Source organism: Osmerus eperlanus, chromosome 22 (genome assembly GCF_963692335.1).
Source record: "Osmerus eperlanus chromosome 22, fOsmEpe2.1, whole genome shotgun sequence".
NCBI classification, from domain to species: domain Eukaryota; kingdom Metazoa; phylum Chordata; class Actinopteri; order Osmeriformes; family Osmeridae; genus Osmerus; species Osmerus eperlanus.
Genome location: NC_085039.1, coordinates 10,668,151 through 10,679,264, shown reverse-complemented (window position 1 = coordinate 10,679,264; position 11,114 = coordinate 10,668,151). Strand labels below are relative to the sequence as shown.

General features: G+C 46.1%; 1 protein-coding gene across 1 annotated transcript; it reads left to right on the top strand.

Moving 5' to 3' along the window:
- The first annotated feature begins 945 nt into the window (after window positions 1-945).
- inab (internexin neuronal intermediate filament protein, alpha b) lies at window positions 946-5,460 on the top strand. Its single transcript, XM_062447845.1, has 3 exons — window positions 946-2,141; window positions 2,814-2,938; window positions 3,183-5,460. The coding sequence occupies exons 1-3, from the start codon at window positions 1,095-1,097 to the stop codon at window positions 3,448-3,450; spliced, it is 1,440 nt and encodes a 479-aa protein (XP_062303829.1). The 5' UTR covers window positions 946-1,094; the 3' UTR covers window positions 3,451-5,460.
- Window positions 5,461-11,114: the final 5,654 nt, after the last annotated feature.

Sequence of the window (11,114 nt, the reverse complement as noted above, 5' to 3'; positions counted from 1 at the left end):
CTTCACCCTACTTGCCTCAGGGGGAATGTCCCTGTACTTACTGTAAGTCGCTCTGGATAAGAGCGTCTGCTAAATGACTAAATGAAAGTCCATCATGAACACAAAGTAGCCATGCTACCTTGTGGACTTTATCTGAATCCCTAAATAAATCCCTAAATTAAGTTGCATTTGTAGGCTGACTTAAATGTTATTTTTCAGAGAAGCCATCCAATTTATGAGTTAATTTAAAGACCTGGTGTCCATTTGTCTTTACATCTATTCAATACAATCAGTATTGCACAGCAGACCTGACCAGTTCTTGTAGTAGGCCTATATTTCAGCCAACAGATGGCAGTAGTACACTACATTGGAGTGTCGGATATAGTCTCGAATATAGGGTGTCATTTGGACAGAACACTATCAAAAGTCTATGATGAACTAAACATAATCTCAGCTGTATCAAACTGTAATAAACGCAAATAGATGACGTACATGTAGTGCATTTATACTATTACAGGCCATTGGAAACAACCTTCAGGTTTGTCTTTTTATTAGGTCTAGTTGTCTTATGAAAGGAGACTAAATGCTGAACTTAATATACAACTAGAATTTTCAAATATACTGAGGACAATGACATGGCTTCTCATCCAACCTACAACTTTAGAGCAGACCAGCGACATTTGTGAAAAACGATGCAATAATGCTGTCCATTTCCCAAATCAGACAAATCAGACACAACTGTTTATAGCCTAATTAGATTCGACACTTTTAGTGGACATGTCTTTGCAGAGGTGTGTGGCTGTAGGCGATACAATTTCTATTGCTGACATCAGCACTGCGCCAAAACGGACAGTTCCATCCATGGAGTTCAGCACCCACAAAAAGGTATAAGGGTCGCTAGTGGGTGTGTCAACAGCTCGTTTAAACTGTTTTTAATTGCGAGTTAACAGTTAAATATTACATTTATTATTTGAAACATAGGTCTCATAACATGACGCATCTGCGGTGGGTCAGGATGGAAGTTGCCATCAGCTTACGTTAATTATTGATTGGGACGGTCCCACTATAAAAAGAGGTCGCACCCGCCGCTCTGCTCCCTCTCGTTACTTGCCAAGATGAGCTACTACGGATCTGACGTGAATTCCGCCTCTTCCTACCGGAAGATTTTCGGGGAGTCTCCCCGCTACTCAGCTTCCCCATCACGGATGACTAATGCTTCACGCAGCGGTTACAGGTCCAGCTCCCAATCCAGGAGCAATGCCCCCTCACTGGGATCATACAAGAGGTCCGGCCGCTCCTACTCAGCTATGCCTATGTCTATGGAAAACTTTGATCTCACCCAAAGCAGCGCACTCAACAATGAGTTCAAGATCATCCGTACCAATGAGAAGGAGCAAATGCAGGGTCTCAATGATCGCTTCGCGATGTTTATCGACAAGGTGCGCAACCTGGAGCAGCAGAACAAGGTCCTGGAGACCGAGCTTGTCACCCTGCGTGGGCGGCAGAACGAGCCCTCCCGTCTGGCCGACCTGTACCAGCAAGAGATCCGCGAGCTGCGCTCCCAGCTGGAGGAAGTCAACGGGGAGAAGTCCCAGATAATGATCGAGCGCGACAACATCGAGGAAGACCTCCTGAAACTCAGGGCCAAGTACGAGGACGAGTACCGCGCTCGGGAAGAGGCAGAGCAGAACCTCAAGGCGTTCAAGAAGGACGTGGACGACGCGACCATGGTGCGTCTGGACCTGGAGAAGAAAGTGGAGTCTCTCTTGGACGAGATCAACTTCTTGAGGAAGGTGCACGAGGAGGAGGTGACCGAGCTGATGAACATGATCCAGGCTTCCCAGGTGTCGGTCGAGATGGAGGTGGCCAAGCCTGACCTCACCTCAGCCCTCAAGGAGATCCGCGGCCAGTACGAGTCCATGGCGTCCAAGAACCTGCAGTCCGCCGAGGAATGGTACAAGTCCAAGTTTGTCGACCTGAACGAGCAGGCCACTCGCAGCAACGAGGCGATGCGCACGAGCAGGGAGGAGATCAACGAGTTCAGGAGGCAGCTGCAGTCCAAGACCATCGAGATCGAGAGTCTGAGGGGAACCAACGAGTCTCTGGAAAGGCAGCTCCAGGAGATGGAAGACAGGCACAATAATGAGATTGGCAACTACCAGGTCAGAAACCTTTTTTTTTTACTTTCAACTTTAACATGTGTAATGTAAAACGTTAAGAAGCAGTTATAAAGTTAATCTTTATTGAGGTAGTTTTTTCGGTCAATTAAGTACATGTATTCAGTTTATTAAGTCAAATTAAAATTGGACTTGTAGATTTCTCGTCACCTAGGTTGTTCGATGTATGTGGTACAGCTTAATGATTACGCAATACATTTTGTTACATTTTGCATTTCATGCATTTGTGTGGGTGTCTATGGTCTCCATTCTCTGTCCATAGTGTTTAATACCCGGTGATTCGCTAACGTTGTGTCACCTGGGTCTGTCGTTACTGGTTAGGCTACCGTATGTGAAGTGTATTATGAAATAAGATATGATAAGATTTGTAAACAAATAATAATCTTGGCAGTCTCGCAATAAAAAGCATCAATCTATGTGACCGAGAACGATCATTCGCTGTCCAAGGTTCTGAAATGATTTATCACTCAGGTCATCTGCTCAGTGAGAACCGCTCTATGTGACTTATTGTTGTGGAGCTCCTTCACATGTTGTTTATCAGTAGCACATTTTAAGCGAATAAGCAACAAACATGAAGAAAGAAAACACATTTGCAAAGTGAATTCGTTGTTCAGGACGTTGCGCAACCCTCACACAACTCCATTCTTGTGGATCTAGGATTCCATGGCCCAGCTGGAAAACGATCTGAGGACCACTAAGGGTGAGATGTCTCGTCACCTGAGGGAATACCAGGACTTGCTGAATGTCAAGATGGCACTGGACATTGAAATAGCTGCTTACAGGTACAGGGCTAACTCTAACACCTATACTATTGCAGTTTTATGACTGTGTACGAAACCAGGAGAGAGAGAGAGAGAGAGAGAGAGAGAGAGAGAATTTGTCTATTAAAAATACTTGAAAATCTCACACTTTCCCTTCCGCCTCCCATCTCCCTCCCCCACTTTCGACAACGCTCTCTGCACCCCCCCCCCCCTCTCTCTCTCTCTCTCTCTCTCTCTCTCTCTCTCTCTCTCTCTGTCCCTCCAGGAAACTCCTGGAAGGGGAGGAGACCCGCATTAGCACGGGCATCACCTACCCCAGCCCCGGCGGCCAGAACTACAACTACCAGGCCCGCATGTACACCTCTTCCTCCGGGGGCTCCAAGGTCTCCAAGAAGGAAGGCAAGGACGAGGAGCAGCAGAGCAAGTCCGGCAAGATCTCCTCCTCCCAGCGGGAGATGTACGAGGAGACGGTGGTCACCTCCAAGAAGACGGAGAAGCAGCAGGAATCCAGCGACAGCAGCCCCAAAAACTAAAATGCCCCTAAGAGAACCCCCCCTCCCTCTTCTCTCCGTCCCTTGCCCAATTCCAAACCCCATCGCTAGGACCCACACTTGAGGAGTTTTGAGGGGATGAGAGGATGCGGGTTAAGGGGGGGGGGGGGGGAGCGTTGTATGAGATCTACACAGGCCTCCGATCGGTCGGATGTGCTTTTAAACGTAGTTGTGTCATATTTGTCTCAGATCCCGACAAGAGTGTGGAGTCTAGGGGTCGGTTTGGAATCGGGGAGCCCCACCCTTTCCCCTCTTCCCTCCCCCCTTTCCCCTCTTCCCTCCCACAGGGGTGCTCTCAGAGAGGAATCCAATAACTCTGACTCTACTATAACCATTCACTATCCATTCACAGTACTCTTTCTCTCTCTCTTTCCACACTCGATCACTCACTTTACAGTATAGACAACAGCCTTCACACTTCCAGTAATCATTATGCAGGCACATACAGTGCGACATTCGACGGTTCCAATCGCTCCGTGCTTGCGTTGATTTTGCATATCCTAGTGCACTGCCGAGCTAGACGTTCTTTTCCGACACATTCCAAGGGAGTGTGTGTGTGTGCAAGTGTGTCATTGTGCACGTTCAAAAGGAATCAAGATCATTCGAAAAGGTGCCGGCTCGTAAACAATCCTTTTCGCATTTCAACACCTACCATGTGACAATATAGCACTTTGATTGAGACGAGAGTTATGGAGTAGTTAAAGTACGTTCTTGAAGGAGCACATCAAAATGAATAAAAGCCAGTATATCCAACCAAGCTTTACTGCTGAGCCATTTTGCTGTAATCCTTTATAATCCCTAAATCTCTTGTAGCTACTGGGAGACGTTGAACACAATCTCCTAGTATATCTCAAGGCTTGTCCTTGGTCTCACCATCCTGGTCATTTCAATTCCGCATGACAGCAGTGTACAGCTGGGTGACCCGTCCCCACTGAAGACCACTCTAGACCACAACACAAAAGCTGGTCGTTCCTCTCCAGGGTTGCTCTTCACCGCGTTTAGTCGACCCATTGAGACAAACTTGAAGCAAGCAAGAAAGACGAAACCTAGTAATAACCTCTGAGTAATTTGCATGGTGTATGTATATCTCATGCTTGCATGGCGACTGACTGTATTTGGGCCATCGTCCATTCAACGGGATGGTTCAGTGTGAATCGAATAGGAATAGTCCCTCCCCATTCGCCCATGCTTAACGTCTTTGTGTTTCTCTAACCCCCTCATGACATCGTATGTGCTTGTTAGTCAGTAGGCTAGACCTGAGACTGACTCTATAGCTTGGAGTGTGACCTAGCGAATCGTTTCTGACGTAACATATGCGAGTATTGACGATGATGATGAAGGTTCTTTTTCAGGGCACTTGCAAAACAATCTTGATGTGGTATCCCATCGGGTATTGACTATCAGATTGTGAGAATACAGGGAGAGACAAAAGGGATGGAAAAGCAGGCAGGGAGGTAAAAAGAGAGATTGACAGAAAGAGAGAGAGAGAGAGAGAGAGAGAGAGAGAGAGAGAGAGAGAGAGAGAGAGAGAGAGAGAGAGAGAGAGAGAGAGAGAGAGAGAGGGAGAGAGAGAGAGAGAGAGAGAGAGAGAGAGAGAAAGAAAGAAAGAAAGAAAGAAAGAAAGAAAGAAAGAGAGAGAAAGAAAGAGAGAATGAGCTACCTTTATCATCCTTTCTACTGATCCGCTCTAATCAATTGACTAAAAAGCCTGAGTAGTGTATGACGTTTTAGCACAAATGCATGGGCTTCTGAATGAACCGATAGGGTGTGATGGAATCATATGCACAACACCATCCCTCCACCCTCACTGCACATGTGCCATTGCAGATGCCTGAAGCACATTTGAACTCCAGACTCCATACCACGTCACTAAGCCTTAGGAACACAACAACACAACAACAAACAACAATGATGAGCTGAACAATGCCGTGACCTCTCACTTTTCTCTTTACTAAAGAGCCATGACTGAAAACTGATGACGTGTTGTAGTTCCGACCTCGCTAATCCTTCAAAAAACCAAAACTTGTAGATTTTTTTTATTTTCCTTCTTGTGCACTGCCAGATTTAAACACAAATACACTTGTACGTTCTCTTGAAGTCTGTCATGGCAACCCAAGCCCTGGCTAGCTGCACTTACCCTCGGGAATGGTTACTACGCACTGTATAGCAGGGTGACACTGAGATTTGGTCGCAGTTTGAATAGGTTATAGCTAAACCTTTACTTTGAGCACTGTTTATGACAGTCGATGTGCGTTTGTGTTTTTGCCCAGTGGCCTGTGAAAACTCATCGAGGGAGATAGTTTGACAAATCTGGAAGTTTGACTGACCATTTCCTGATCGAGTCCCAGGGTGAGGGGAGAAACGGAGAGAAACTGGCAGAGTTAGGTAGAAGTACATGCAGAAGTCTAGCTTGAGGTTTTACAGTTACGAGTACGAGTACAGGTAAAAACAACAACAACAAGTTTGAGTCAGAAGTCTTTTTGTTTATAGATCAGATGGATATTTTACAACAGGAAGGTCACAGTTGTCTAAAGAGCATTGCAGCACACCTTTGCAAAAAAAAAAAAACTTCTCACAACTAGTACTACTACTACTACAGCACTGCCAAACTTTTCTAAATGCATGTGCGACAACTTTACGTGCCACGCAACAACAGGAAACCGTCCATACACAAAAACAAAACATGGAAACGAATGCTGTAGGATGTCAAAATGCCTTAATACACCAGCGGCTCGGTCTGTGTGTCTGGCCGTATGTGCGTTGTGTATGGTTCTGTTCTGGAATGTGTTTCTCTCGCGCGTTGACTTTAGAGCTACCGTAACATGAAAATTGTATTGAGAAAAAAAAGCATAGTAAACTGAATGTAGTTGACATACTATCATACTCTGTACCTTACTGCTGTATGGCACATACCAATAAAGACTTGACATTATGAAGCCCATATGTCTCGTGTGGTGGGTGCTGCTTTTCCTCATCGAGTATACTGTACAGCGTACATCCACCATAACAATGTGGGCTAAGGGAAGGGTAATTTAGTTGTGATGGCCTAAAGGGTTGCTGTCATCTTGTACTGTATATGCTGGGTGTAACGTCATTGTTCTTGTAGGACATTCTTGTAATATGATTAGTGACTGGCTATTTACAATAATTGGATGGAAATGAAAAATGTTGGCTGCCACATAGTGTTAGTCATAAAACAAATGATTGTGCAGGATCCAAAGTTAGGCTAATGAGGCAGCACTGGCTGTGGATGGACATCCATTATGATCCAGCTAGTGTTAAATGATGACACAAAAAGGACCTGATTTTAACATGGGCAGTCAATGGCCTATACCTTTCAGTCCATTTACTCACTCACTTGGAAGATTTTTTCTTAGGGATTTTTTCAAAAGATGCCTTCTAGGATGCTGACTTAAGTTATGACCATAAACTTCCAGTTAAAAATCGTCGACCTTGAAGGGAATCCTGAAGGGAAACTCATTAGTTTGATTCATGTCAGTTGGGAACTGTTACTGGTAGACAACAGGATGAATAAATGTGCCGTCACCTTGACCCCTGATGCCTTATAGTGGTTCTGTTCTCTCCAGGGCCAAGGTGTGAAGGGACCTACAAATATATGATAGATCCCCCGCTGTCGACCTCTGTGGCTCCTCTTAAACACAACACACCTACTGTCACCCCCTGTTACACACACGCACGAACGTACAAATACCGACTACACACACATCTCACCTGCACGCACGCAGACACACACAACCGTACGGCACACGGACACACAGAAACACGCGCTAACAGTCACGCAACCGAGATGCCCAAACGCACGCACTCACTCGATACACACTTCGAAGACCAGAGGACCATACATCATAGCCACACACACACACATTCCATCTGACATCCTGTCAGCTCTGCCGCACCCCACAATGTGCCCACACACACTCGCACACAGACACACAGACACACACCTCCATGTCCTGGGCCTTTGTAGATCTTTCCTCTGAGCCACTCTCTCTCTCTGTCTGTGGATGGTGGGCCTGGCTCTGTGTGTGTGTGACGTGCACTGCAGTTCTTCAAAGATTTATACCCCTGCAATCCCTCCTGACACTCCAGTGTAAAAAGGCCCGTTATGAAACAGGCTCCTCGAAGCAGAAGAACATGAGAGTGCTTCAACTTCAGCTATTTTGGGCCAAACCTGGCAACCCTGGCCCGTGTCGTACTGAGAGAGAATCGGGGTGTGGGAAGGACGATACGAAGCCTAGTCTGACATGTTCGCATCTGTTGAGGCTTCAGCTCACGGGGTTAACACAGTCTCATTGTTGGAGACTCAGTTAGATTCAGACTGGTCAGTTAGTGTTGTCTTAAGTTAGGACAAGACAAACGTAGTCAGGGAATGTAGAAGGCAGAGAATGTGGAATGGTAGCCTACGGTCTAGTGCAGTGGTTCTCAACCCTGGTCCTCAAGTACCCCCTGTCCTGCATGTTTTAGATATTTCAGATATTGAAGCCTGTTAAAGACCATTCATTTGAATTAGGTGTGTTAGAGCAGGGAAACATCTAAAACATGCAGGTCTACTGGACTATGGGAGTGGGATTATTTGTGCGTCGCTGTACCCAAATTTCCATTAGCTTTCAAATCAGAGAACCAACTGAATTAAAATCACTGTAGCGTGCTATCGGCTTATGCGCTGCTAAAGTCAGCATGTTTTTACCGCACATACATGTTTTCAAATGTACAGCCTATACAGCGAGAAAGGTTTCAATACTGTAAAGAACCATTTGTAACAACTGGAAGAACCTCGCCCCCAAAAATGTGTTCTATTGGGTTCCTGAGTGTTTGATCTGGATTCTATTTTCTTCGTGATCCTCTTAGTCAGCCCTCTGTCAGTGTTCCGGGATTTTTGGATTGTGAGAACGAAGTGCAATCAAGCCCTGCTGATTTAGAGGGAGGCATTAGGCACGCCCAAGTGGGGGGGAAAACTCTTTATAACCTGTGTACTGTAGCTAGCTTGCGTATTAGAAGCGCATGCCAACTCAAGTTCCCAGTGAGAATGACTCAGGGAGGTCATGAACTTCCAGACACACTTTGGGTATTCCCTCGACTCTACTTCTTCTACCTTTACCCTTCTCTTTTCCATTCGTTCCCCACCTTCGCTTTCCTTTGTTGGACGTTCTCACGCTCTCTCACACTCTTTGTCCTCTCTTTTTTTTTCTTCTACCTCGCACAACACACACAACACACACAACACACACACATCTCTCCCAGTCTTGTCTCCTCCTCAGAGAGAGGGAGAAGAGAGCCATGTTTTATCATGTGAGTGTCTGACCAGTGATGGATCTCTCTCTCTCTCTCTCTCTCTCTCTCTCTCTCTCTCTCTCTCTCTCTCTCTCTCTCTCTCTGATGGCGTATCTGCTGGAAACGAAACTCGTGCTGTGGAAGGCCCATAAACCTCATGTGGTCCTCAGTGACCAATCAATGCCATCGTTCCTACTGGTAACGTCCCACCCAGGGTGAACACACTCTCAGGACGCACATGCGTGCTCACACACTTCACTTAGGTACCCACGCAAGCACTTTCTCAGATACCTATGAGCGCTGATGCATGTTCTTGATGGTACACACACATACACCCACATACACACACAAGCAAAAAAAAAGTTTCGAGTGTGCATTTATACATCTATTTGTCACAGTAGCTCATGCGCAAAACAGTGAATCACTAACCAGAAATACATTATTCAAAAGCTTCCCAGAGGACTGAGAGAGAAAAAAAGAAATGCTGTACCAGTAAGCAGGTTCGACGTTATATATAAAGATATTCCCTGTTGTCATGGTTTGAAACCTGCCTGGAGTGTCTTTTAATGAAATTGAATCACCCACAGACCTAACCCCTGAACCATGTCTGTGGGAGAACTCCATTTATCACCCTCACTCTCGGGCTAACCTATCACACACACACACACCTGCTGACACGCACAAGTGCACGGCTCGCATTTGCAGACACCCACAAGCAGCCAAAGATTCTCTGTAGCCACTAAGCACACATCCACACACACATGCACACAAACACACACATCCATTGCAATCCTTCTGCTCCTATCACAGGTCATGAAATATGCATGGGGCTGCTGCTTTCACCCTCCTGCCATATATCACCTGGTTGAGGTCTCCTCTCCTCTTCCCCCCCCCCCTCTCTCTCTCTCTCTCTCTCTCTCTCTCTCTCTCTCTCCTCTCCTGGACAGCGAGAGAGCGGAATGATGGCATGGCAACATTCAGAGGTCTCGTTAAACAGTGATCCAGCATCTTCAGAGGTCCACCCCCAGTGATGGCGATGACGTCAACAGGAAATGTGCAGCTTGAACTTTCCATCACACTGCTCAGAGTCGGATTTATGAGACGTTTCCGGTTTTACGTGGAGATGGGCGTTTCCGTGCCTGGGTGACATCACTAGAGTTCTTTTTTTTATCTGGGGCTTTGAAGCTGCCCATTATAATTCACCTCCCAAATCCTAAAGGGAGTTGTCGTTTTTAAATCAATTGTTCTCATATGAAAAAAGAGAGAGGAAAGAAACATTAAATAGAACATAACGATGGAATCTAAACCTACTTGACAAATGTGTCTCATCTGCACCTGTAAACATAGTGTTAATTGGGTTGCTAGCAGCTACCGTTGCCTTGGTTACTGTTGCTAATGTCCCGCTGTGCACAAAGTGCCTCGCGAAAGCACCGCTCAGATTGGACAGGCAGGCCAACCCACACACAGAGACACACACACGGACACACACGCACACAGATGTACACACGGACACACACAGAGATGCAGACACACACACACACTCAGACACACACACACACCCACACACACACACAGAGATGCAGACACACACACACACACAGAGATGCAGACACACACACAGTAACAGGGTTGCTTTGGTGTATGCGGTGTTGAGATAAAAATTTATAAAAAATAATAATAATAAATATATGGATCAGACACCAGTTTAAAGGCACGGACCAGTAACTAAATCAGTTGACCACGTTCAAAAGCCAAAAAGCACATTTCACAGGACTGTCAGGATAACAGACAGCCACAAAGAACAGCTCATTGGAAAACAGTCATATTTGCATGTTGTGTTGTGTTTAAGAGAGCCACGTTTAGCATAATGACAGCTATTTATTCTCCATGGGAAGTGGCTAATGGTCACGGTGTCTTGGTTATCTTTTGGCTGTGACAGCCTCTCATTATCTTTAGTGATCTGCTGTGGGGGTTCTGGGAAATAATAAGGACACTAATACAAGCAGTCACAGGCAGGGGAACTGAAGGCTGTCAGGTATTAGGACAAGTGAAACACCTCTTGAGTTGCTTGCATCCAAGCTAGCAACACCAAAAGCCCCGCCAGGCCTAAAAATAGTCTATCGACATGACAACGGAAGACTTTCAAAGACCGTCTGAATGAAACGACCGCTCTTGCGAGAGATGTGAAGCCGAAAAGAAGATGGTGCAAGGCACGTGTAACCACTGCAACGGTTCCCCGTGGACACGGAGAACTGCTGTGTCACACCGCCGTGCGTGAGTGAGAGGACATAGCCCCCCCCCCGACTCTCTCTCTCTTGCCTCTCTCTTCTTGAGCGTCTGTCTCGCTCTGCTGG

Bases quoted from the DNA above. Each gene is read 5' to 3' on its own strand.
- inab (XM_062447845.1), top strand. From the start codon at position 1,095: ATGAGCTACTACGGATCTGACGTGAATTCCGCCTCTTCCTACCGGAAG. The intron at 2,142-2,813 runs GTCAGAAACCTT...TTGTGGATCTAG, and splicing joins ATGAGATTGGCAACTACCAG to GATTCCATGGCCCAGCTGGA. The intron at 2,939-3,182 runs GTACAGGGCTAA...CTGTCCCTCCAG, and splicing joins ATTGAAATAGCTGCTTACAG to GAAACTCCTGGAAGGGGAGG.